Source organism: Schistocerca cancellata, chromosome 1 (genome assembly GCF_023864275.1).
Source record: "Schistocerca cancellata isolate TAMUIC-IGC-003103 chromosome 1, iqSchCanc2.1, whole genome shotgun sequence".
Classification (NCBI taxonomy): Eukaryota; Metazoa; Arthropoda; class Insecta; order Orthoptera; family Acrididae; genus Schistocerca; species Schistocerca cancellata.
The window spans coordinates 1047574407-1047602255 of NC_064626.1; the positions used below are offsets into that span (position 1 = coordinate 1047574407).

The 27849-nt window shown below is 44.5% G+C and overlaps 1 protein-coding gene across 1 annotated transcript in view; it reads right to left on the reverse strand.

Annotated features, from left to right (window-relative positions):
- Positions 1-16134, reverse strand: part of LOC126090387 (carbonic anhydrase 13-like) — a 252280-nt gene extending 236146 nt beyond the window's left edge. The window contains exon 1 of the mRNA XM_049906983.1: positions 15973-16134. Coding sequence (XP_049762940.1) covers positions 15973-16003 — 31 coding nt within the window. The 5' untranslated portion in view covers positions 16004-16134. The remainder of the gene's footprint in view (positions 1-15972) is intronic.
- Positions 16135-27849: the final 11715 nt, after the last annotated feature.

A 27849-nucleotide genomic window follows, 5' to 3' on the forward strand; every position in this document is an offset into this window, starting at 1 on the left:
CAGGAAATAGAACGTAGTTGTGCATCCGCATAGAAGGAGGTGGATTCATTGCCCACTGGAGCGAATTAATTGTATGTATGCTTGTAGTCGGTTTTTCGGACATATCCGAAAGAACAGACGCCACGCGTACATATAACAAATTTAAGTTTTAGGGAGTCCTTTCTGAACGTATTTGTCCGGAGTGTGGTCCTTTAAGCAAGTGAAACGTGGGACATAAATAGTTCAGACGAGAAGAGAATAGATTTTGTAATGTGAGGCTACCGAAGAATGTTCAGTGAGACGGGTAGATCGGAGCTACTGAATTGAATTAGGGCAGAAGAAGTGTGGCACAAAAGAAGGAATCGTTTATTATTAGGGACTATCAAACGAGAACCGAATATTCGCCACAATGGGACCATGGAATGAGTCCGTTCAAAAGTAATTACCACACGCCTTAAGTCATTTACCCCAGTGGGAGACGAGATGATCAGTTGCTGTTTAGTTGCACGCGGTCGGCCGCTGACGGATTCACAATTGCATCCACTCTTGCACTTGCACGTCTGGCTGAAACAGAAGTCAGCGCATGTTTTTCTTCAGGTTGCCAAAAATGTGAAAATCATACGTTGAAAGATCCGGGCTGTCCAACTCAAGAAAAACATGCGTGCCCTCAATTTCATCCGGGCGAGGAAGTGAAGGAGTGGGTGCGGTTGTGAACCGTCAGCGGACGACCGCGTCCTACGAAACGGGAATTGATCGTCTCGTCCCCTCGTGGAATGAATGTCTTAACGCGTGTCCTGAGTAGTTTTGAATGAAACCGTTCCATGGTCCCGTTGTGCAGGACGTTTGGTATTATTTGGCTGCGCGAAGACACAGTCCGCCTGCTTAGCTGAGTGTTAACATGCTCACCTATGATTCAGTGGGCCCGCTCGTGGACTAGGTGTTGTGTTGTCCTCATCATCGTCTTATCATTACCGACGCGCATTATCATTACCGACGCGCAAGTCGCCTAATGTGGCGTCACCTGAAATTACCCTTGTACTCGGCGGCCGAACTTCCCCGGATGGAGCCTTCCGGCTATCAGTGCCACACAATCATTTTTTTTTTTTTCCATATGACACAACCTGAAGCGCAGAGAAATCGTCAGTTTCGTAATGTAAGGAAGTGTGGGGATAACAATTGTAGAGGGAGACTAAGGCTTGAATACAGTAAGCATGTTCAAATGGATGTACGTTGCCGTAGTTGTGTAGAAAAAACGGTTCAAATGGCTCTGAGCACTATGGGACTCAACATCTTAGGTCATCAGTCCCCTAGAACTTAGAACTACTTAAACCTAACTAACCTAAGGACATCACACACATCCATGCCCGAGGCAGGATTCGAACCTGCGACCGTAGCGGCCGCGCGGTTCCAGACTGTAGCGCCTAGAACCGCATGGCCACACCGGCCGGCTAGTTGTATAGAGATGGGGAGGCTTGCACAGGACGGACTAGCATGGACAGCGTATAAAACCAGTTTTTGCACTGAAGACCACAACAACAACAACAACAATGAAGGAGTACTAGGGAATAGTTTGGTATAGGTTTCTTGATGTGGGCTAAAATCTGATAAAATAACCTTTCATACTAGAGACATGAAGTAACGATGTATCGAAATTTTATAATGCGAAGGATATTGTCATGCAAGTAAAGTTTTCAAATCTCTCCGCTTAATATTTTCGTTGTTTATCATTTGCTACAAATTACTTTCCTTCTGGTGTTGACATAGTATCTGTGTATAAGGTACGACTGAATACATGCACGTCTTACTGAGTGCGTATCCTTTTATTTTGCAACCATCGCCGGCGATCTGAAATGCATAGGCTTTTAATTACAAATTACATATTTAAATGAGGTCTTTCTTATATTTACAGTTAACTGCAAGAACTGCTCTTTTGATTATTACATTGTAAGAGGTTGGGCATAGCATGTAACGGTCTAAAGCGGAAAAACTGGAACCTGGTAACTTCTGTGTAAAGGCGATACAATTTCAAGCAGCATTTTAACACAGAATTTATTGCTAGATGTACACATATTTCACGTCATTGATAATGTACTAACAAAATGATACGCATTTGATGCAACAGAAGTGTACTTAATCTTTGCAGAAATCACAGATACTGTAACTAAGATCTCTGTGGAACAAATATATGAAAGATAAGTAGTGTAATTAGAAAGTTTGAGTTTTCTAATTTTCATTTTGATAGAATATAAGATATTGTACTTCATTTAGACTCAGGTAGCGTGAATTGACGTAGCAATCAGATAAATCTACATATAGTTACTCTGTATAGAGAAGCATTTCCTAGTACTGCTATCCCAACCAGTGTGTTATGAGAAATTTGCTCTTTATCTCATTATATCACCACTTCCTTTCGAATTACTTCACCTATTTTCCTACTGCAAGTTTCAGTTGTTACACTTACGCCGCTGTATGGCGAGCTACAAAAGATTATTGCAGCTAATATTTCTCGTTTATCACGAAGCTTTCTTTCCAAAGAGATAATAAATTAACAGTTCGTAAATAATTGACCAAACTTTACTCGCTTGCATCGTACGAGATTCCGAAAATAGCGGGTTAGTTAACGACGAGAAATTTCTCGAGATCGATCGACGCTAGTATGACTCAACACACGTCACAAGTTACGTAATTTCTCTATTTAATTTCCTGACGGCATCCAAGACAGTCTAAATACCCGCCTAAGAATGAGCTCTTCCGAGAACACAACCAAATCTCAACAAAATTATTAAGACTGCTAGCTTTGGCTAAATAACATTTACGTTAAAAGTTTGACATAGTAAGAACGCAAACTTCGTATAGGCGAAGGAAAGAAATTGAAATTCTAAAACTTCCTTTTAGCGACAGGCTGTAGCTGCTGAGTATAAACTCACAACATTGAACGCCAGTAAAATTTATTTCTATATTAATTTTCTGGGAGTCACATTATAGTATGGCAACAACAAGGGAGTTAAAGATGAAATTTTTATTGCGACGGCAGTAAAGTCAGTTTCACGTCTCTTATCACCCAGGATGCTCAGTCAGAGGATAATTAATTTTATATTATAAAATATGAAGGACATGGTCATCTATAGACAAAAGAAGCGTCGAATCTAACATACTTTCACCAATAACGAAGGATTCGGATGACCCTGCGAGGTTTCAAGGAAAGTTTAAAGCATTCGAGACAGTCAGATTTATATTTTAATAATATAATTCCAACAGCTTCCAACGGCCACTTTCAGATTAATGTGCAAAGCGGTAGTTTTAGCCACGTTATACATGCTCAGAAAATAAAAATTGTTTTGGACGGATACAGTAATCACGGTAGTTTTCACGCGATAAAAATATCGTACGTCATAAAAGGACCATTAAATTGATACTGGGCGTGAGTGGTAGTAAGTATTCCGTAACAGGTCTATACAAATACTCGTAGAAGCCGTAACGTCTATAATTCAGCCTCGTCTATCGCAAAACTCATTTTATCGGTATTCGCCGTTCCAGGGAGATTCAACATCGTCTTCGTCCCGCCATGAGAGGCATCTCTTGATATTTAGGTGTCCTACTGGCCCATAACACAATCTTTAGGTTTCGTTGTTGCCTGCCCCGTCTACCTGTACGAGTTTTGCTGTGCGCTACTTTTTTGCCACTGTTCGAACGTAATTTCAAGTAATTCCTACGAGGGTGATCTTGCTTTCCGGTTTGTTGCAAACAACATTTGGCATAGATTCTTGAAAATCAGAAAGTAAACTGAGATGCAATATTCTTGCCACTACTCTTTATGTATTTCTTAAAACAACACAAAATATATCCAAGCATTGAGGATAGGCTGTCCAAAACGTCATTTTTTGTTTTTTGTCTTGCAGAAAAAAATGGTTCAAATGGCTCTGAGCACAATGGGACTTAACATCTGAGGTCATCAATCCCCTAGAACTTAGAACTACTTAAACCTAACTAACCTAAGGACATCACACACATCCATCCCCGAAGCAGGATTCGAACCTGCACCTCGACACACACACACACACACACACACACACACACACACACACACACACACACACACACACACACACGTGTAGCGACACTGCTCCGAATTTACGAAGGTCCACAACTGTGTGTTTCATATAGAGCACTCGTTTGTCAATATTTTACGAATGTTTAAATATTTTTGCATGACTGTTCTACTAGTTTAATGCAACCAACTTTTTATTTAATAAGCTGACCTTAGGAACACAGATAGAACTGTTTCCAAATGCGATGTCATTCCCGACGGAGATATGAAAATCACGGGAAGTATTACGGAGGAGTAGAAAATAACAGGTTTTCAGTTCTAAAGCAGACATGGCGAAGTCTGTAACAACACGGAACGCGTATTACGAGAACTGTGTCGTGATTCAGACTAAGAAGCATACTGGAAGAGCTCAAATACTGAACCGCTACCAGCGAAGTATTTTGATCTACGTATGGGTCTGGAACATAACTTAAGAACCGACCCGACAAAGAGAAGAAAAATGTAAGTGACTAGTTGTAAATGCAACTTCCTGGTAGATTAAAGATTGAGCGCATTTCGAAGAGCTCACCAGCGAAAGATCCAACGTAGAGCCACGAGTTGTGACACCTCTGAAAGTATACCCCGTAAACCACCGTGGATGCTTCAGGGACGACTATCATTTCCTCCCTTTGTTGTTCTCCACTTGTGAAAGGCGTGCGAGAAGAATGGCTCTCTGTTAACCTTCGCATGAGATCGACTTCGTCTTACGTTACAACCTTGGTCGTCTGGCGAGGTATAGAGTGCATGGAGAGAAGTAACATGCTGATTAAGTTTTCTTGGAACGTTCAGTTCTAGAAATTTTAATGGTAAACGTCTTTCTGACGTACGTTGCTTTTGTAATGATGCATGAATACCTTTCTCTTACGCTTTCTACACGGATCTGTGAGCGAATACACTGCTGTTATTTGCATATTCTCTGTTTCCTTTGTTAATCCTACTTGATAATGGTACCGAACGGGTGAACAACACAACGATCGGCAGAACAAAGGTTTTGTAAACTTCCTTCTTCGCAGTTGACTTCCTGTTCGTTAAGATTCTGCCAGTGAAACTCAGTTTGGCATTTGTTTTCTGCATTAGGGCGACTTAAAATCGCTCCGGGCATATATATCGAAATATTTAACGGTTCTGATCGTTTCGTGCATTCATGAATTAGACATTCAAGAATGTTAATTTCACTCCGCTGCAAAGTAAATTATGCTCGTTCGTAGATGATTCTCAGATAAGCTCCATTAATGTTAGGCTAGAAGGATATGATTTCGACAACTCTAAGTTAGTTTTACTGCCAGTATCAGAACAGAGCATGCAGAACAAGAAAATAAAGAGGTGACCGCCTCTTCGCTGGCGACTACTACTTCGTGCAGAACAACACTAGTATTGGGCCTACTACCACATTATATTACTACGGCTAGACCTAGTTCTATTTAAACTTTGGTTGAATTTGAAGCAAGCTGTTCACCATTACTTGCTGTTGATAAGTTCAGTATATTTCGTTCTTCACATATCATTGGACGAACTTCTGCGTGGGTCTCTTCCTGTAGTTTTCCCTCCACTATGCCTTCCTATGTAGTGTTCACCAAGTTTTTAGCTCTTAATATATGTTTCCTGCGTTGATTGTGAAGAGATATTCACTAGTTACTTTTTTTTACGATGCTGAAGCGTTATCTGTTAAGCTAAAGAGGAAGACCACCCGTAATTTAATATAATTTTCATTTTAAGTAATCTTAGTGCGCAATTTTGGTCGTTTACGCAGCCTCAATCTAGAACACTGTCCACCGATGGCTGTAGCATCTATAAATATCTCCCACTTTTTTTGGCGGAGGCGGTGACGGATGCAAATTATTTTCCTCGAAATGAGGTTTCTGTATTGAAGTCGCGCGTCGCCTTGCCAAGGCAGCAGGGAACAACTGGTGGAAGAGACTATCGTATCTTATGGCCTTGATATTCTGAAAGTGAACTGAAGATTAGATTTACAGTCTCGTCCCGTTATAATTATTGCAATAAAACAATGAAGTAGATTCGATAGCACAGCAAGCAAACTTGACGAATCCTTTACAGAAACCGTGCCGTCACTTTATAAGATCACTCCGAAAGTTCTATTTCCCTCTTTCCCGCTGTTTAATCATACAGAAGTTTCCTGACAGATGAAAATGTCGAGGCTGTGTGGCTCAAATTGGGTCGTACTGTAAAAGAGAGGAGGGTTGAAATTTGGCGTCCAGTCAACATGGAGATCCTTAAAGAAGGTGCGCAGTCGTCGTGTTGGACAAGGATATCGAGAAAATGGACAGTGTCCTTTTCAAAGGAACCGTCCCGCAGCTCGTCTCAGGTGATTTTGAGAAACCATAGGAAATATAAGCCTGGTTTATAACATGGGGACATGAATTCCGCTGCTCGCGAGTTCGAGTGTTTGGTCTTAAGCAAGGCACTTACGCACTCGCTGCAAAGCTTCAGTTCGCTACTCCATCCAAAATAGTCAGTTGTGGCAATAGCTCCGAGTGCACTCCAAGGAAGTGCTACAGCACTTCCTCCCTTCATGATACATAAATGTAACCTGCTGGCTAGCAGCTCCAGCAGGCTCTTCGGGAACGATGCTATTACATATGGGAGACTTACACAAAACTGTAACGAAATAGGAGACCAGCAGATATTCAAAGTTAGGCGCAGAGATTGGTTGCTAACCTTCACCATAAAGAGAGCCGCAGTTGATTATCAGCGATTTATCACCGGAAAGTCGACCATAAAATGTCTACAGGTGAGTGGCCGGAATGATTTAAAGTAAAGGCGTATGGTATCGTTGTCTGGGACACTCGAAAGGGATAGGTTCAGCCGCCGAGTGGGAAAGGGTTTTCTCTTCATCCGGGTACAATGGGCCCTTTCCTTCAGGACATGTAGGAATTGTGTTCTTTGTGTATGTGTGAAGTGTAGGCTAACGTAATGGATGCGTCTATCATGTGGTGCTATGTTTGTGATGTGTGCTGATAATGAGAAGGGAGATGATGAAACCTGGTGCCGACACATTGCCTACGCCTTTCGAAAAGCACCAAGGGGACAGCCGAGCTTAACGTCTTCGTCCGACGAACGCCTCACCATCAACACAACGTCACAGGCCTCACGTCACGAGACTCTCTTAAGAGATCTGGAATTCAACCCAACATACCGACGCAAAAACTGATGATCATTAGCTCTAAGCCACCATCCGTCCTCCCCTTGCCAGCCAAATAATGGCAATGAAAATTTCATGTGCCACTACCATTCGAACCGGCTTACCTCCCTGTGGCATGCCACCGCATAAGTGTGCGTTAGGGTTTTCGGCTGCGTAGGTAGGTAGTGATTTAGCTGTTTATACTAAATTTTATTGTGTGTTAACTGCAACAGAATTGTGTTTTCCCAATAGAAACCTGAGGTACACATTTGTGAATTTTCAACCTTTCCATCATGCGCAAGTACTGCCTACTGTTAGGCATCACAGCAAGTCAGTGCGCAGCAGGTCGTGACCACCATAATACAATGATGTTCTTGGTTCGCTATATTCTGCTGTATAATCTAATTTTGTTATCGTTATTTTGCATGGTAATTATTGAATGATCATGGTACTATTTATTACAATAGGTAATATTTCGCAGTTAGTTATTTTAGTCCATAAAATGAAGCGTACAATGTTTTGAAAACGGGTACATATTTGTGTATAAATCTTGCATCTGAAACCATTAAAAAATCACGAGTATTACCACATAAACAAAAATTTTCTTTCCACCAGAGAAAACTCAGGTCTCATAGAGTTAAGGTGGAACGGACACACAAAATAAGTTCAAACATAGCCACATCCTCGAAAGACTAATTCAAAGAATCGTGCAGAAATTTAATTTACGAGCGAGATCAGTTACAAGACTCTCGTTTCACCAGTTAGTCGCCCGCCGGGGTGTCCGAGCGGTTCTAGGCGCTACAGTCTGGAACCGCACGACCGTCACGGTCGCAGGTTCAAATCCTGCCTCGGGCATGGATGTGTGTGATGTCCTTAGGTTAGTTAGGTTTAAGTAGTTCTAGATTCTAGGGGACTGATGACCTTAGAAGTTATGCCCCATAGTGCTCAGAGCCATTTGAACCAGTTAGTCGTTCATAAGTTTGCAAACTTTACAAAACTGTTAACAAAAGAGATGGAGAAAGTTCAATCCGTTGCGCGTTTCGTCACTGGTTTGTATAATCAGTGCGACGCTTCTCCTCAACAAAGTAGTGATATGCCACGAGAGGAGATTTGTAAATCCCTCAGCTATTTAGTCTCAAATTCCGAGAGCCCATATTCCGATAGGAGAGAAAAAAAACTTATCATTTTATCCAAAATACGTCTCGCTTAATAACGACGTCGGTAAAACTGTAGACCGGAATTCTTCCCGCTACGGCTGGAGTAGGAAGGCGGGAGATAATTATACGCTGAGGTGCAAAAGTCATGTGATAGCCATACGTACATATACAGGTGGTGGTAGTATCGCATACACAAAGAGTAGTGCATTGGCGCAGCTGTCATTTGTACCCAGCTGATTCATGTGAAAACGTTGCCGATGTGATTATGGCCCCACGACGGGAATTAACAGACTTTGAACGCGGAATGCTTGTTGGAGCTAGACGCATGGGGCATTCCATTTTGGAAAGCGTTAGGTAATTCAATATTCCGAGATGCACAGTGTCAGAGGGTCCGAGAGTACCAAATTTCAGGAATTACCTCTCACCACAGATAACGACCGAGAGCAACGACGTTTGCATGGAGTTGTCAGTGCTGATGGACAAGCGACACTGCGTGAAATAACCGCAGAAATCAATGTGGAAGTGCGACGAACGTATCCGTTAGGACAATGCGGCGAAATTTTGCGTTGATGGGCTATAGCAGCAGACGACCGAAGCGAGAGTTTTTGCTAACAGCACGACACCACCTGCAGCGCGTCTCCTGCGCTCGTGACCATATCGGTTGGACCTTAGACGACTGGAAAACCGTAGCCTGGTAGGAAGAGGCCTGATTTTAGTTTAGAGCTGATGGTAGGGTCCGAGTGTGGCGCAGACCCCACGAAGTGGCAACTGACCCTTAACATAGACAAATGTAATGTATTACGAATACATAGAAAGAAGGATCCTTTATTGTATGATTATACGATAGCGAAACAAACACTGGTAGCAGTTACTTCTGTAAAATATCTGGGAGTATGCGTACGGAACGATCTGAAGTGGAATGATCATATAAAATTAATTGTTGGTAAGGAGGGTGCCAGGTTGAGATTCATTGGGAGAGTCCTTAGAAAATGTAGTCCATCAACAAAGGAGGTGGCTTACAAAACACTCGTTCCACCTATACTTGAGTATTGCTCATCAGTGTGGGATCCGTACCAGATCGGGTTGACGGAGGAGATAGAGAAGATCCAAAGAAGAGCGGCGCGTTTCGTCACAGGGTTATTTGGTAAGCGTGATAGCGTTACGGAGATGTTTAGCAAACTCAAGTGGCAGACTCTGCAAGAGAGGCGCTCTGCATCGCGGTGTAGCTTGCTGTCCAGGTTTCGAGAGGGTGCGTTTCTGGATGAGGTATCGAATATATTGCTTCCCCCTACTTATACCTCCCGAGGAGATCACGAATGTAAAACTAGAGAGATTCGAGCGCGCACGGAGGCTTTCCGGCAGTCGTTCTTCCCGCGAACCATACGCGACTGGAACAGGAAAGGGAGGTAATGACAGTGGCACGTAAGTTGCCCTCCGCGACACACCATTGGGTTGCTTGCGGAGTATAAATGTAGATGTAGATGTAGCCATGAATCCAAGCTGTCAACAAGACGCTGCGCAAACTGGTGGTGGCTCCTTATGGTGTGCGCTGTGTTTACGTCGAATGGACTGGGTGCTCTTGTCCAGCTGAACCGATCATTGACCATTTGCCGCCATTCATGGACTTGGTATTCCCAAACAACGATGGAATTTTTATGGAGGACAATGCGGCATGTCACCGGACCGCAATGGTTAACCTTTTTTGTCCTGAATGTTTGTAGGACATTCTGGACAATCCGAGCAAATAGTTTCGCCACCCAGGTGAATGCCTTCGAACATTTGTAGGACATAATCGAGTGGTTAGTTCGTGCAAAAACTCGTGCATCGGCAACACTTTAACAATTATGGACGGCTGTAGAGGCATGTAGGGCTGTAGAGGCATGCACGACTCAACAATTCTGCAGGGGACTTACAATGACTTGCTACGTAGAGTTGATACACCACGTCCGGTAAAAGGAGGTCCGACAGGATATTAGGAGACATTCCATGACTTGTCACCTGAGTGTAGATTTAGGAGCTGGGCTTAAAATTGAGTCAGGGGGAGGCCACAGAGCTGTTGGAGTGCCAGTGGCAGGAATGCGCCTCGGACTGCGCCTTGGCTGCAGTCGGCGATGCCGCCAGTCGCCGCAGCTGGCAAGCCGGCACGGCGCAGGCGACGCCACCTGATTTACGCGGCAGGCGCCAGTTCTGGCGTCGCTGCCTCCACAGCTCCACGGGGACTCCCTTTGCCGGTTCTGTTCAGCCAGCATCAATATTCGACAACTGCTACATTTTTATATATTTTGTTGTCTACTGGGCGGTTGCATCGCGAGGAGACTGTAGTGAAATGCAGGAAGATTTGTGTAGTATCGTCGATTGACGCCAGGCCTGGCAGTTTACCCTGAACGTAAACAATGTTACGTACTGCGCACTAGGAGGCGAAGGTATCACGAACCGTTCGATCCTTTACGGGCGGGAAGGAGCGCCGGTCCCCGGCACGAATCCGTCCGGCGGATTTGTGTCGAGGTCCGGTGAGCCGGCCAGTCTGTGGATGGTTTTTAGGCGGTTTTCCATCTGCCTCTGCGAATGCGGGCTGGTTCCCCTTATTCCGCCTCAGCAACACTATGTCGGCGATTGCTGCGCTAACAAGTTCTCCACAAACGCGTACACCTCCATTAATCTACCACGCGAACATAAGGGCTACACTGGTCTGGTGTGAGACGTTCGCTGGGGGAGGGGGGGCGGGGGGATGGAGGGGTGTGTTCGGTGTCCACCGGGGGCCGAACCGCACAGTAACCCTGACTGAAAGTATGGTTCGGTGTGGGGCGGCGGAGGGGGTGAAGTGGACTGCTGTAGTCGTCGTTGGGTTGTGGACCGCTGCGGCGGGGACGGAGCCTCTCCGTCGTTTCTAGGTCACCGGTTAACATAACATAACCGATCACGCCATTGACGGAAGACATCGAAAAAGTTCAACGAAGGGCAACTCGTTTGGTATTATCGCGAAGTAGGGGAGAGAGTGCCACGGATTTGATACGCGAGTTAGGGTAACACTCTTTCAAACAAAGGCGTTTTTCTTTGTAGTACGATCTTTTTACAAAATTCCAATCTGCGACTTTCTTCTCCGAATGCAAAAATACAGGGTGCTTTCGCTACTTTAGCCATTGTAGACGGAAAACTATTTACCGTATGTGTACCCAACTTTATAGGAATGATGTTCTGAGCGTGCGCTGCAGGATTTCCGTTATTAGTAGTGCTAGTGATATGACTCGCCGTTAGGCGCCGGTACTGGCACGGCGACGTTGGAGGAACACTGACCTAAAGGACCAAAGACATTCTGCGTGAACGGCACTCGTTACTATGATCTGCTTCGCCAACATATGATCTCTGCTCTGCGGAGGAGAGGTGCTTTGGACCCAACTGGTTTGATGCACAATGGAGCTCCACGCTTCGTGAGGTCACTCAGTCAGTAACACGCTTTGAGAAAATTGAATCATTGGCTTATCGCCCCATACTGTGTTGCCACCAGAATTACCAGACTGGAACCCGTGTGATTATCAACGGGATACTAACACACGGTGGAGGTTGAAGATGAGCGTGGCGAGGGAGGTAGCCAAAATCCCACCTGAGATGTTTCGGGCAGCAGTGGGGCAAGCTCTAGTGCAGTTCCAGGCTGTCGTGATGCGATGGTCGTCACAGAGAGTAGCGTTTGTAACCTGGAACGTGAAGTTTGTATGCAACAAACAAATGTTACCCTCTCGTATCGAAATTAAAACCTGACTCTTCCAATGGTTTATTCGTTATTTAGCTTCTGTATGCTCTTAAAACGTTTTCACAAAGTTTCGTTGTTCTACGATCACCCGTTTTTCATGGGGGCTTTCTGAAGTAGCGAAAGTTTAATTATAACCACGCCGTATTTTGTTGACTTATAGATGTAGACGTAGGTTTTGTGCAAACGGTATGTAACGCTCGTAAATCTTTAAGGGAAATCATTAATGTGTATCACCAAGAGTTGACGATGAAACAAACCATTATTTGCTACAAGTTTCAATCGAAACAATGATCATCACACGACCTTTGTTGGAACGGAAGGAACACATATTTCACCATCTAATTATTAATGGAACGGGATGTAGTGAACATACGAAACAAATTAAGTCTAACCCATTTACATAAAATTGTTGTATCTACCTATGTGTCATCACTGTGTTGTTATGACAAAAGGAAAGTAATTCTGTGTCATTGTAAGAAAAACATTTAGTAACATATTTCATTAAAAACGCACGCTTTTATCACATCCAGCAGCGATTCAGACGAACAGAGCCATTGTACGCGAGGGAAAAGGCGGTCCACAAGCGGCATCCTGCCTCCTGAGTGACTCTCACTCTATAAGGTTTCACGTCGATATGTTGATCTGATATTCGAATCGGAATTGGAGTCACCAAACAAGAAGCAACCTTACAAATGTTGGACAGACAGAAAGCAAATTTTCCGAAAAACCAAGTTCATGTAACTGACAGCAGCTACACTTCTGAACGAAAGGTAAAATCAGTCTACCGTTTTCCTGCTGAGTAAGAATCAAATAAGGACCTAGAACGGAAATATCTCAATGGATACTTACTGAATTTCGATCAAAAACATTCAGACACAGGCCACGCTGCTTTTGTACGTTGAAGAATCATGACATCAACTACAAAGTAATAAACACCTGACTACCGAGAATTCGTCACCTGTTTTCTGCATGCTTGCTGCACAAAGTTATAAGTGTCTATTGAGAAGATATTCGAACGAATACATCTTGCTGTCGATAGCATAATGTATAACTTTGGTGTCTCCGGACTGTTAGAAAGTTTATACGATACGGAATGGGTCGTGTCTCTTATTTATTTAAGCGCCAGCATTTACGAAAGATTGTTGCTATGAATCTATGAGTGGATAATAAAACAGTTTGCCATTAATTGATCAGCAGATATCGCTCTACGGTTTTGTGAATCAAGCGTGCAGTGACACTGTTACTAAAGCTCTCCTGGTGCAATTTATAGATATAAACTATTCCATTTTTATACACAATATTTCTACGTCTGAATCAAAATTTTTCTTCGTCTGTGGTGAATTATCAGTAGTCAGGTGCTTATTACTTCGTAGCTACTGTCATGATTCTTCAACGTACGAAAGCAACTCGGCCGGCATCTAAATGTTTTCAAACGAAATCCAGTAAGTATCCATTGAGATATTTCCGTTCTAACTTCTTATTTGGCTCATACTCAACAGGAAAAGGGTAGGTTGATTTCACCTATCGTTCAGAAGCGTAGCTGCTGTCAGTTACATGAACGTGGTTTTCGTGAAGTTTGATTTCTGTTCGTCCAACATTTGTAACATTGCTTCTTGTTTGGTGACTCAAATTCTGATTCCAATATCAGATCAACATATCGACGTGAAACCTTGTAGAGTGAGAGTCACTCAGGAGGCAGGATGCCGCTTGTGGAACGCCTTTTCCCTCGCGTACAATGGCTCTGTTCGTCTGAATCGCTGCTGGATGTACCTGTCACAGTTCGCATACAAGATAAAAGAGCGCAATTTTAACTAAGTATATTACTATACATTTTATTAACAGTGACACAGAATTGGCGCGTGAATTCGGTCCATACATATTGGTGTTAGACAATCGTTTGCAGCTGGCGAAATACTGAGCGTAACCGGAAAATGTAATCTTGTACTAGGTTACACACTGAAAATACGCCTTCCATTCAGATAGGAGTCTGTCATTCTTATCGAAAACAATAATAGAATGGCCCCATTACCAGGACGCTACGGAAAGCTATTGATGTAAAAATAAGTTTGATACTACTAATATTTCTCTAAAAACTTATATCGAGCAGCCGTCATTTATCGACCCACTGGAGTATTACTTTATCTTTCCTCATAGTGTGAATGCAAAAATATTTCCGCGACAGTACGAAGTACGAACGTGGTGATCCACGTTGCGGCTTAGTTTTACGATAAGACAAGGTAACTGAAATTCCTCCTAAGACCATTTCATAACTGACAACCTACAAATCAGATAGGGCGAACGCTACTTGTTCCCAGAGATATTCCTCGAGAATACGTAAACGCTTTTGGGCCTTAGAATCAAGTCTGAATTTTCGTTACAGGAGTAAACGCTCCACCTGTTCCGTATCCAGCTAGTCGGGGAATAATCTACCCTTACTGTACACGCCTCACATCTAAAAATCTCCCAATCAATGTAGAAGCCTAGTATTTTGACAGTGGTGCTGTACTTCGGGTGCGTAATGCTTTTGTTTTTTTGTGTCTTATCTGGTCTGCTGCAAGAAATCTGTTTTATATGAATTATTGCCTCCACTGTTATATACCCAGATTCCACCAACTAATGCAATCTTCTATCGCCAATAGATACGTCATAAGAAAATAAAAAAAAAAAAAAACAGAAAATGCTCAGTAAAGTTATATTAGAACAAATAAGCCCTCGGTCACAAATATTAAGTCAAAATTGACCAGGTTTCGACGCTACTATGAACGTCGTCTTCAGAATTAAACTAACTGTTTTAAAACATAATAGGTATATAAGACATTAATAAACTAGAGTATGTACTGACTGGAAAGAGATGCAGTACTTGCAAGTCACATTCTAAAAAAATCTAAGCCGGAAAGTCTCAGTTTTGTTGCAACCCGCGTTCATTCAGGTACGAGCAGCCCTTAGCGGCTCGCCATCTTATCTTATGTACAACTTTTCATGACGTCGCCTTTCCGGCTTAGATTTTTTTAGAAAGTGACTTACAAGTACTGCATCTCTTTCCAGTCAGTACACACTTTAGTTTATTAATGTCTTATATACCTATTATGCTTTAGAACAGTTAGCTTAATTCAGAATACGACGACGCTCATAGTAGCGTCGAAACCTGGTCAATTTTGAATTAATATTTGTGACAGAGGGCTTATTTGTTCTAATATAATTCTGACACGGTCACTGAACCTTAGCAGCTACGTTCAAAGTTTTGCTCAGTAAAGTATCAATTAAAGAAGGATTTGCTGAAGATTGTTATAATAGTAACGGTTTTGGCTGCCTGGACGCCTTGTTGTCAACTGAGAAACAATGTATAAAAATGTTTATCCCAGCTCAGTATACAGAAGAGTTTTTAACTAAAATCATCAACTTTAAGACTTGATCTTTGATTGTTTACTCTTGTTCGTTATTAAGAGCTGAAGCCTTTTTTTTTTTTTTTTTTTCTTCCGAGGGAGACAGGCTGGTTACATGTGTGATGTGTGAAATAGTACTGGTTACTGATTTCTCGTCTTTGATTCTTAACTTCTATTTTCTTTTAGGTCTATCACATAGATGCAAAGTTAGTTCTGTTCTTTGGCTGTGGTCTCTTTGCCTATGAAGTTTTGCTAATCCTTCTACATCATTTGAAGGGTCTTAGACATCAGCCAAGAAACGAGCAAGTAACAGCTTGTCGACAATCGTTTGCTTTGTACGGTTACAAACAGGAGAGAGGACCCAGCGGCCGGTGAAGCACGCTGCCGTGTGTGTAAACAGACGCGCGCCTTTGAGGGGGGCAAGCGGCTCGCCGCCGGGGCCGGCGGGCAGCCAGCCTGCAGGCGCCAGGGGCACTTACCGTTGTTCAGCGCGTACCCCCAGTCGCTCATGGTTGCCTGCTGTGTGCTGCCCGGATCAGAACCCGCCGCGAACTGTGCGAGCGGAGCGCCCGGCCGGCCCGCGACGGTTCCGTCACGTGGCCGTGACGTCACGCCCCTCCCACCTCTGTGCAGACGGGCCTTCCGCGGCGGCCGAGGGCAGCCGACCACTTGCGCAACGCGGCGCTTCTGCTGCCGGCGCTGATTAGAAGCCCCGTCCGTCTATCTCTCTACTAGTTTATCTGTCTAACGCGCGGCGGGCGGCTCGGAGCTGCTCTCTGCGAAAGAGAAAAATGACTGTAATACCCTGCCATTAGCATCAAGGCAGACACACAGTCGCCTAGTAAGATGATTACTTAAAGGAGTGGTAGCGCAGGTGACACTAAGAAGATGGCCCTACGGCAGCGGAAACTCGTCACGGAAGGCCTCTGATGTCTCGCCTTGGCGGTGCAGCCTCTCAAAGAAGACATCTCTGGTTCGAGTCCAGCATCGGGCAACATACATGTACGGTGGAATCTTGTGTACACGGTCTTAATTAATTCCGATCTCCCATTTATCTGGATCTTTTTAGGGTTCCGTACCTCCATCGGTAAAAACGAGTGCATGGTGTCTGTTCCTTCAGACAAGTGAATCCACCACTTCCAGTGGTGCACAACTACATTCGACCACCTACGGGTTCAAAATGGTTCAAATGGCTCTGAGCACTATGGGACTCAACTTCTGAGGTCATCAGTCCCGCCGGCCGCGGTGGTCTAGCGGTTCTTGCGCTGCAGTCCGGAACCGCGGGACTGCTACGGTCGCAGGTTCGAATCCTGCCTCGGGCATGGGTGTGTGTGATGTCCTTAGGTCAGTTAGGTTTAAATAGTTCTAAGTTCTAGGGGACTTATGACCTAAGATGTTGAGTCCCATAGTGCTCAGAGCCATTTGAACCATCTGAATCATCAGTCCCCTAGAACTTAGAACTACGTAAACCTAACTAACCTAAGGACATCACACACATCCATGCCCGAGGCAGGATTCGAACTTGCGACCGTAGTGGTCTCGCGGTTCCAGACTGCAGCGCCTAGAACCGCACGGCCCTCCTACGGGAATTTCAAAGTAGCGAACATGGAGATCATGGAGGGGATCGCGGACAGGGGATGCCAGGTGGGAATGAGGGTCCGCCGGTATACGTGCCGCGACAGTCCGCGCAGTTGCGATAAACACTGTGTCCGGATGGCGAAGTGGTTGACGCAACTACCTAGTCACCAGGGGATCCCGTGTTCGATTCCCGGTCTGGCATGCATTTTCACTCGTCGCCGCTGATTACGCATGAAGTTCCGATGCAGCTGACATCGGTAGTTCTTTCCCTTTCCTTTCTCCCCCAACCACTCTCAAGTTGCATAATACTTACAGCATCACTTTGTTGTCCATCTGTCTGACCGGTTATTAGGACTCCTTTTCCGTAGGAATGAGTAGAGGTATCAAATGGCATTCATATCACATACTAAGTTCTATGGCCCTTTGGCAATACGGAAAATGAAGCTTCCAAGGCAATTCAATCAGATTTATGTAATATATTTCTATACTCGAAACCTCACTCATCAGAATGTATAGGGTACTTCCACTTGACCCACAATTATGAAATTTGACAAGAAACAAGCCTTCACAGTACAGGTAAAGAAAAAAATACGAAATATATTAATTTTTCATTATATCAGTTAAATGAAAATATTATTCTTGCCGTCCGCAGCTCGTGGTCTTGCGGTAGAGTTCTCGCTTCCCGCGCACAGGATCCCGGGTTCGATTCCCGGCGGGGTTAGGGATTTTCTCTGCCTCGTGATGACTGGGTGTTGTGTGTTCTACATCATCATTTCATCATCATTGACTCGGAAGAGGCTGAAGTGGCGTCAACTAAAAAGGACTTGCAATACCGCGGCCGAACTTCCCCTCGTGGGGCCAACAATGCCATACGATCATTTCATTTCATTGTTCTTACCATACTTTGCCCATCTGTCTGTCCTTCCGTTAACCCAATGAGTCCCAACAATATGAAAACAAACACAGTTTTAAAATTTTTCAAAAAATGGTTATCATGGTAAGCAACGAATACAAGAAGACCCCAATCGTTTTAAGGTGGTGGTTTCACTCTGGATTATAGCTGAAAAATTTTGCTCAAAATTAGCTTTTATTATCGATAGTAATCAACGAATATAAGAATAAATTGCCTCAAAGTAAACGTTCAATGGTTTTAAGGAGGTGCTTTCGCTTTGGAATAACTAGGCCATACAGCTATCAACCACCCTTCATTTCATGTGATGTATTTGAAGCCAAATTCACATTTTTCCTGGAAAGAATACGACATCTCGAAACTTAAACGAGCTCGTAATATCTAAAATAAATTATGAATCTAAATAAAAAGCAAACATTGGCATAAAATTTAATATATTTTGTATAAAAACTACTTACTGCCCCAGAGGGTTTGCATGCTACAAGTGACTGCCACAGTCCACTATATTCGTACAAGTATCTCAGTGTAGCAATAGATGTCTCTGTCTCGCAGATTAATCGGTGGTTTCATGTTAAAGGCACTGGTATTTCAAAACTAACAATTAATAAAATACTAGTTTCAGGCAGAAACCACTCGTAATCAAAGGGTTAATGCCCCTTTTTCTAGGGGGCAGTTATGGATATGAAGTTGAAATTTACACCAAGTACTAAGACCTCCAGTCCCTTGGCGGTGTAAATAATTTAAGCTTCTAAGTCAATGCAATCAAAAGATACGGCGATCACATCTTTTGATGCTCGCAAATTCACTCATCAAAACCTATAGATGACTGTCTATATACATGTCAGGTCCGTGGGTCTAGCGGAAAAGCGAGTGCATCGAAACCACGCATTTTTCAGTCTCCGTTTTAACCTAGCCTTCGCCTTTCAACGCTGTGAGAAGTCGGCAGGAACAATACATGTTTTGGATTCCACATTACACTGTTGGTTCCCTTCCCCAGTTGGATAAATAGGATAAAGTAGGGACAGGCAAATAGTCGAAGTGGCGTCCAATAGAAAGACTTGCACCAGGCCACTGAGCCACATGAAATTATTATTATTATTACTATTTATATACAGTATATAATTTAGTTTATACGGAACTCTCAGTCTTAGTCGCACTTGTTCGCTTTTTTTTAATTACTGTAATAGTACAGCGTCTTATACTCCGGACGTAATGGCGGCAGCGATTGATGATGACAATTATTTAATTAAAATTTAGCCAACCACCAATACCGATCGTGGCAGGGAGTCTATTAACAAGGCTTTTGTTTCAAAATGATGGCAAAGGAGAGTTTAGACAGTCACAGAATAACGAAAAAAGTATAGGATGAATGACTAGATGACACGCTTTTCATGTGGTTTCTCGCAAAGACGCAGCGTGCCGTTGCGGTTTCAGGTCAGATATTACTGAAAAAAGTGGTAAATTTAAACCAGAAGCTTTCTATGGTCATCTTAACTTTACGAGGCTCTGAGCACTATGGGACTTAACATCTATGCTCATCAGTCCCCTAGAACTTAGAACTACTTAAACCTAACTAACCTAAGGACAGCACACAACACCCAGCCATCACGAGGCAGAGAAAATCCCTGACCCCGCCGGGAATCGAACCCGGGAACCCTGGCGTGGGAAGCGAGAACGCTACCGCACGACCACGAGATGCGGGTTTAACTTTACGACCAGCCTGGGTTGGTCACAAATGTATAGAGACCGACAGGGAATACGTTAGCTGTCACTGAACGAAAGCGTTTCAATGGATACAACGGCTGCTGAAAATTTTAAAAAGACATTTGAAAATCTTATTTCCTCTGGTACATTGCCTCAACATCAAATTTTCCGAATTTCCATAAGTTTCATAATTGGGATGAGCTACGGTCCTATAGTCCGGATAAATGGGTTTCCACTGCATAATTAGTTACCATACGTAAATACGATGTATGACGAGTATTTCCAAAAGACGCGTCACACTCAACTTGATATACGGCTGAGTCGTCTAACGATGTAAGAAAGAAGGCAGAGACTCAGTATATATTATTATACTGAAGAACATGTACATCAACCTACAGTTTCCAAAAGATTTTGTATGGATAGTAATAAATACGGAACTGAAAGAAGAGTGAGGCAAGGAGGTTTCATATCACAAAATCTATTGTCAGTAGCCACTATTGGAAGGGGGATATTCAATATTTTTGAATATCCACCACACACTCATCCGTCACCAGTTAAGATTTGTATGTCTAGTATGTTGTTCGTGACATTCCCTCCCACCACTGTTCAAAAATTTCCGACTACGAGAACTATTCCCGATATTCGACCTCTTTTGGTCTCTATTGATTGGGCTGTTACGCCACCAACATAGTCGGAAATTTCGTTAATATTATTAATTTAAATGTGTCCTTGAGAGTATTAATTTAAACGTGTACATGAGAGTAATGAAGAAAAGCGGTTTTTGTAAACGTTAGGCTAGTGCTAATTACGTTGACAATTCATTCCAGACTTACCCCTACAAGAGCACTAGTTACGAAAGCAGATGGCATGACAAATGCAACGACATAATTATTCGTTTTATGCTGTTAAAATTCGCAAAACTGTTAGACAAAATTTACACAAACGTTAATTTCACAATTCGTAAGTGGTCAACTAAGCCTATGGCGCAATAAGGCCAGTCAGTAAAGAGCAAGAAAGGTCGAGTGGAAAATAATTCGTGCAGTCGAAAAGTCTTGTACAGTGACAGGGAAGAGTGCCACGAACAACATACCAGAAATTCCGACTGGTGAGGTGTGAGTGGAGGGGGGGGGGGGGGGGGGGGGTGCGTTTGAAGGACATTTTTGCACGTTTTTCTTGAATAACTCTAAAACTACGACCTCCAGCGAAATGTATCCCAATACGAAATTTAATGTTAAACTTCCTACGAAAAGTCCTATTGATCGTTTTTATATAGGAGTAATAGTTTCCGCGTGGTGAGAGAACGAATCTGAAAATCTCGCGTGTGGTTTATGAATGCCAGCTATAACGTTGTGCGTTAGATAAAACGACAGCTGTGGGGGCAGCTGAGTCACCCTGTATATCTGAGGACGGTTTGTTGTTTGACCGAAACTGGCAATTATAATAAAGTCATATATAATCAATGGAACAAAAATATGGTTGCGCTAGCCACTCTGTAGCAATTCTGGACGTGTGGGGTGTCGCATTGTCCTGCTGGAGTTGCCCAAGTCCGTCAGAATTAACAATGGACATGAATGGATGCAGGTGATCAGACAGGATGCTTACGTACGTGTCACCAGTCAGAGTCGTATCTAGACGTATCGGGGGATCCATATCACTCCAACTGCACAAGCCCCATACCATTATAGACCTCCCACCAGCTTGAACTGTGTCCTGCTGACATGCAGGGTCCATGGATTCATGAGGTTGTCTCTATATCCGTACACGCCCATCCGCTATGTACAATTTGAAACGCGACTCGTCCGACCAGGCAACATGTTTCCAATCATCAACAGTCCAATGTTGGTGCTGACAGTCCCAGGCGAGGCTCAAAGCTTTGTGTCGTGCAGTCATCAAAGGTACATGAGTGGGCCTTCGGCTCAAAAAGCCCATATCGTTGATGTTTCTTTGAATGGTCCACACGCTGACACTTGTTGATGGCCCATCATTGAAATCTGAAGCAATTTGCGGGAGGGTTGCACTTATGTCACGTTGAACGATTCATTTCAGCCGTCGTTGGTCCCGTTCTTGCAGGATCTTTTTCCGGCCGCAACGATGTCGGAGATTTGATGTTTTACCGGATTCCTGATATTCACGGTACAGTCGTGTAATGGTCGTACGGGAAAATTCCCACTTCATCGCTACCTCGGAGATGCTGCGTACCATCGCTCGTGCGCCGCCTATAACACTACGTTCAGACTCAGTTAAATCTTGATAACCTGCCATTGTAGCAGCAGTAACCGATCTAACAACAGCGCCAGACACTTGTTGTCTTATATAGCTGCCTTACACAGGCTTTGCCGACTGCAGCGCCGTATTCTGCCTGTTTACATAATTCTGTATTTGAATACTCATGCCTATACCCGATTCTTTGGCTCTCCAGTGTCTAATCTCCATTCAATGCGACGGCCTTACGCCACCTTACGGGGGGGGGGGGGGGGGCTATATGCCCCTCCTGGTACCACGCTGCTGGTTGACGTCGGAGCCACCGTCTTGCTCCATCAGTAACGTCCCCATCACCCATGCACTGCTTCCCGTGCAGTGCACCCTTCATTGGGCCAAGCAGCTGGAAGTCTGAAGTTGCGAGATCCGGGCTGTAGACTGGACAAGAAAGAACAATGCAACGAAGTTTTGTGAGCTTCTCTCGGACGCGCAAACTTGTGTGAGGTCTTGTGTTGTCTCAGAGAAGGAGAAGTTCTCTTTGCATTTATTTGGCGACGAACACCCTGAAGTCGTATTTTCAATTTCATTAGGATAGCACAAGACATTTCGTAGTTGATCGTTGCACCATGAGGGAGGACATCAAACAGAATAATGCATTTAGGGCTCCAGGAGACCGTCGCCATGATTTTAGTGGCTGAGTTTCGGCTTTAATTTATTTTTGGAGCAGAGGTGCTGCTGTGCCACTCGATGGATGGCTGTTTTGTTTCCGGGTCGAAATCATGATGTTTCCATCGCCTGTGACGATGTTCGACAAAAATTGTCAAAATCAGCCTCGTAACGTGCATACAATTCCGCACAGATAGTCCTTTTATTGTTCTTTATGGCCTTCAGTTAGGTGGGCACACACCTTCGAGTAACATAACTGGTGGACGAGTGTGTCAGGACTAGTAACAGAGACGTCCAGTCGTGCAGCGAGTTGTTAGATTGTGATCCGTCGACCTCCTCGAACGAGAGTGCCCGCGGCTTCCAACACTGCAGGAGTCACAGTTGTGTGCAGCCGACCGAGACGCGGGAGATCGGACAAGTTTGCATGACCATATTGCGTTGATCACAGACGCCTCGCCAAACGACTCACCGTGCGTTTGTTCACTGCCAGGTCTCCGTGAACATCCTGCAGGCACCTACGAATATCTGCGATGCTCCTGTTTTCCGCCTAAAGAAACTCGATGACAGTTCTCTGCCTGGAACGCACCCCCGTTACAGACGCCATTTTGAAGGCTACGTGTAGTGCGATCACCTTTCGAAACTTCGTGAACCACTAGGGACTGAAATGGGAATATTCCACGACATTCCACAACAATTTCCGAATTTCTTCAAACGAAACTGGCCCAGAAAAAATGCGCTACCTTTATTATTGCGCAACAGATTTCTCTTTCATAAATCGCGTTTGAATGTTGGTTGTTTGTGACTTCCAGGAAGAAGCAGAAGCGTCCATGAACATGTACACTACTGGCCATTAAAATTGCTACGCCACGGAGATGATGTGCTACAGACGCGAAATTTAACCGACAGGATGAAGATGCTGTGATATGCAAATGATTAGCTTTTCAGAGCATTCACACAAGGCTGGCGCCGGTGGCGACACCTACAACGTGCTGACATGAGGAAAGTTTCCAACCGTTTTTCATACTCAAACAGCAGTTGACCGGCGTTGCCTGGTGAAACGTTGTTGTGATGCCTCGTGTAAGGAGGAGAAATGCGTACCATCACGTTTCCGACTTTGATAAAGATCGGATTGTAGCCTATCGCGATTGCGGTTTATCGTATCGCGACATTGCTGCTCTCGTTAGTCGACATCCAATGACTGGTAGCAGAATATGGAATCGGTGGGTTCAGGCGGGTAATACGGAATGCCGTGCTGGATCCCAACGGCCTAGCAGTCGAGATGACAGGCATCTTATCCGCATGGCTGTAACGGATCGTGCAACCTCGTCTCGATCCCTGAGTCAACAGATGGGCACGTTTGCAAGACAACAACCAACTGCGCGAACAGTTCGACGACGTTTGCAGCAGCATGGACTATCAGCTCGGAGACCATGGCTGCGGTTACCCTTGACGCTGCATCACAGACAGGAGCGCCTGCGATGGTGTACTCAACGACGAACCTGGGTGCACGAATGGCAAAACTTCATTTTTTCAGATGAATCCAGGTTCTGTTTACAGCATCATGATGGTCGCATCCGTGTTTGGCGACATCGCGGTGAACGCACGTTGGAAGCGTGTATTCGTCATCGCCATACTGGCGTATCACCCGGGGTGATGGTATGGGGTGCCATTGGTTACACGTCTCGGTCACCTCTTGTTCGCATTGACGGCACTTTGAACAGTGGACGTTACATTTCAGATGTGATACGACCCGTGACTCTACCCTTCACTCGATCCCAGCGAAACACTACATTTCAGCAGGATAATGCACGACCGCATCTTGCAGGTCCTGTACGGGCTTCTCTGGATACAGGAAATGTTCGACTGCTGCCCTGGTCAGCACATTCTCCAGATCTCTCACCAGTTGAAAACGTCTGGTCAGTGGAGGCCGATCAACTGGTATCGTGTTGAAGCTGCATAGGCAGCTGTACCTGTACACGCCATCCAAGCTCTGTTTGACTCAATTCCCAGGCGTATGAAGGCCTTTATTACGGCCAGAGGTGGTTGTTGTGGGTACTGATTTCTCAGGATCTATGCACCCATCTGCATGAAAATGTAATCACATGTCAGTTCTAGCATAATGTATTTTTCCAATGAATACCCGTTTATTATCTGCATTTCTTCTTGGTGTAGCAATTTTAATGGCCAGTAGTGTAGATTGCATTTATCGCGAATCTCCCGTCCAGCGCCAAGTCGCAAATGGCTTGAAAAAGGCGCAGTTGACTACCGTACATAAGAAGGGTAAAAGAACGATGCCCCAAAATCGCAGACCAATATCCTTAACATCAGTTTGCTTCAGAGTTATTGACCGTATTATGTGTTCGAAAATGTAAAATTTCCTTTGATACGGATGGGTTTCACTCCTGCACGTAAGAAGTGTAAAAGAACGGACCCACAAAGTTACAGAATGCTATTTTTAATATCGGTTTACTGCGAAATTCTTGAACATATTCTCAGTTCAAATATAATAAATTTTCTTGAGATGGATAAGCTTTTGTCCTCAAATCAGCACGGATTTAGAAAGCATTGCTCATGCGAAAGCCAGCTTGCCCAAGCAAGATCTAAAATATTTGCATTGCGTGTGGGCTGTCGAACCAGCTGCTCAAGACAGTTTTCGGAAAAGTACTTCACAAGACTGCTTCTCCGTACCACCTGCAATGAACACATACATGTCACAGTCTATGTTCGGTACGCTGAAGCCACCCCTGACTTATATTGCACGATCTGTGTATTTCCGCGCTACTGAGCGCAGACTTTCTTTGAATGATTCTGGGATCGGGTGGTTGGTAAAAATAGCCGATATTTAACTTTAGTTCACCTAGGCCTGCTCCTAGCGTCCAGACAACTTAACAGTCAGACACACTTTCTACTTCGATAGATACAATATTTTCGTTGACAGCAATGAACGCACCCTTTTTTATGGCAGGCAGTCTGTCTTTTCGACGTGACTGCCAGACGGGCAGCCTGCACATTGACTTCCTGCTCCGTGCGACGCGAGCGCGCTACAGCCTGGTGCTCATCCTGCATTGAGGGCGGATCCACCGCGTCGGGTGCACTACGAGGTGCCTCAACAGCAGAGCCCGTGGGCGAAAGATTCCGACACCTGAGGTGCCTCTTGCGACAAGCCAGATGCTCCGCCACCGCTACACCCCGAGAAAGCAACCTAAAGTCGGTGACTGTGGGCAAAAACGTCTTCAACTGCTCGCAAATTGCGGCCAGTTACTGCTGAATCTGCACACGAAATGCACACATCTTATTCAAAACATGGTTCAAATGGCTCTAAGCATTATGGGACTTAACTTCTGAGGTCAAATGGTTCAAATGGCTCCGAGCACTATGCGACTTAACTTCTGAGGTCATCAGTCCCCTAGAACTTAGAACCACTTAAATCTAACTAACCTAAGGACATCACAAACATCCATGCCCGAGGCAGGATTCGAACCTGCGACCGTAGCGGTCGCGCGGTTCCAGACTGTAGCGCCTAGAACCGCTCGGCCACTCCGGACGGCCCATCTTATCCAACTTGATATTACTAGACTGTACAGGGATACAAGGTGTCTTATACAAAAATTCTAGTTGGTGTGATAAATAGCAGGTACACTAAGTGATCAAAAGTATCGGGACACCTGGCTCAAAGTGACGTAGAAGTTAGTGACGAATTACATTGGTAATGCTGGAATTCAATATGGTGTTGGCCCACCCTTAGCCATGACGGCAGCTTTCACTCTCGCAGGCATGTATTCAATCAGGTGCCGGAAGGATTTTTGGGGAATGGCAGCCCATTCTTCACGGAGTGCTGCACTGAGTAGAGGTATGGATGTCGGTCGGTGAGGCCTGGACCGACGTAGTCGTTCCAAAACATCCCATAGGTGCTCTATAGGATTCAGGTCAGGACTCTGTGCAGTCTAGTCCATTGCAGCGATGTTATTGTCGCGTAACTACTCCGTCACAGGTCTTGCATTAAGAATACGCGCTCGATCGTGTTGAAAGATGCAGTCGCCATCCCTAACTGCTCTTCAACAGTGGGAAGCAAGAAGGTGCTTAAAACGTCAATGTAGGTCTGTGCTCCGACAGTGCCACGTGAAACAACAAGGGGTGCAAGCCCCCTCCATGAAAAACACGACCACACCATAACACCACAGCCTCCGAATTTTACTGTTGGCACTACACACGCTAGCAGATGACGTTCACCGGGCATTCGCTATGCCCACACCCTGCTATCTGATCGCCACATTGTGTACCGTGATTCGTCACTCCACACACACTGTTCAATCGTCCAACGTTTACGCTCCTTACACCAAGCGAGACGTCGTTTGGCATTTTATCACCTCTCGCCTAACTGTCGTAGTACTTGCAGTAGATCCTGATGCACTTTGGAAATCCTGTGTGATGGTCTGGATAGATGTCTGCTTATTACATATTACGACCCTCTTCAACTGTCGGCGGTCTCTGTCAGATAACAGACGAGGTCGGCCAGTACGCTTTTGTGCTGTACGTGTCCCTTGACGTTTCCACTTCACTATCACATCGTAAAAAGTGGACGTAGGGATGTTTGGGAGTGTGGAAATCTCGCCTACAGACGTATAACACAAATGACACACCCAAGCATCTGACCACGATCGAAGTCCGTGAGTTCCACGGGGCGCAACATTCTGCTCTCTCACAATGTCTAATGACCACTGTGGTCGCTGATATGGAGTAGCCGGCAGTACGTGGCAGCACAATGCACCTAATATGAAAACGTATGTTTTTTGGGGGTGTCCGGATACTTGTGATCACATAGTGTATCTCTGAACTTAGAAAAATGCAAGTTAATACGGTTAAGTAGGAAAAACAAACCCGTAAAGTTCGGATACAGCATTAGTAGTGCCCTTCTTGATACAGTCGTTTGAACATCTGGGCGTAACGTTGCAAAGTGCTATGAAAGGGAACGAGCATATGAGGATAGAGGTAGGGAAGGCAAATTTTCGATTTCGGTTTTGGAAGAAATATGGGAAAGTGTGGTTCATATGTAAAGGAGACTGCATATAGGACGCTAGAACTAGAGTGCTCGAGTGCACGGGCCCCGCACCACGTCGATTTAAAGCAAGAGGTGAGCTGCTATATTTGTTCCCGTTAGGATCGAACAATACGCAGGTACTCCATCGTATGGAGGCATGTAGACAGTCGTTTTCCCTCGCTCTAATTGCAAGTGCAACAGGAAAGAAAATGAATAGTAGTGGTACAACGTACTGAGGCTAATGGCGTATGTACGTAGATG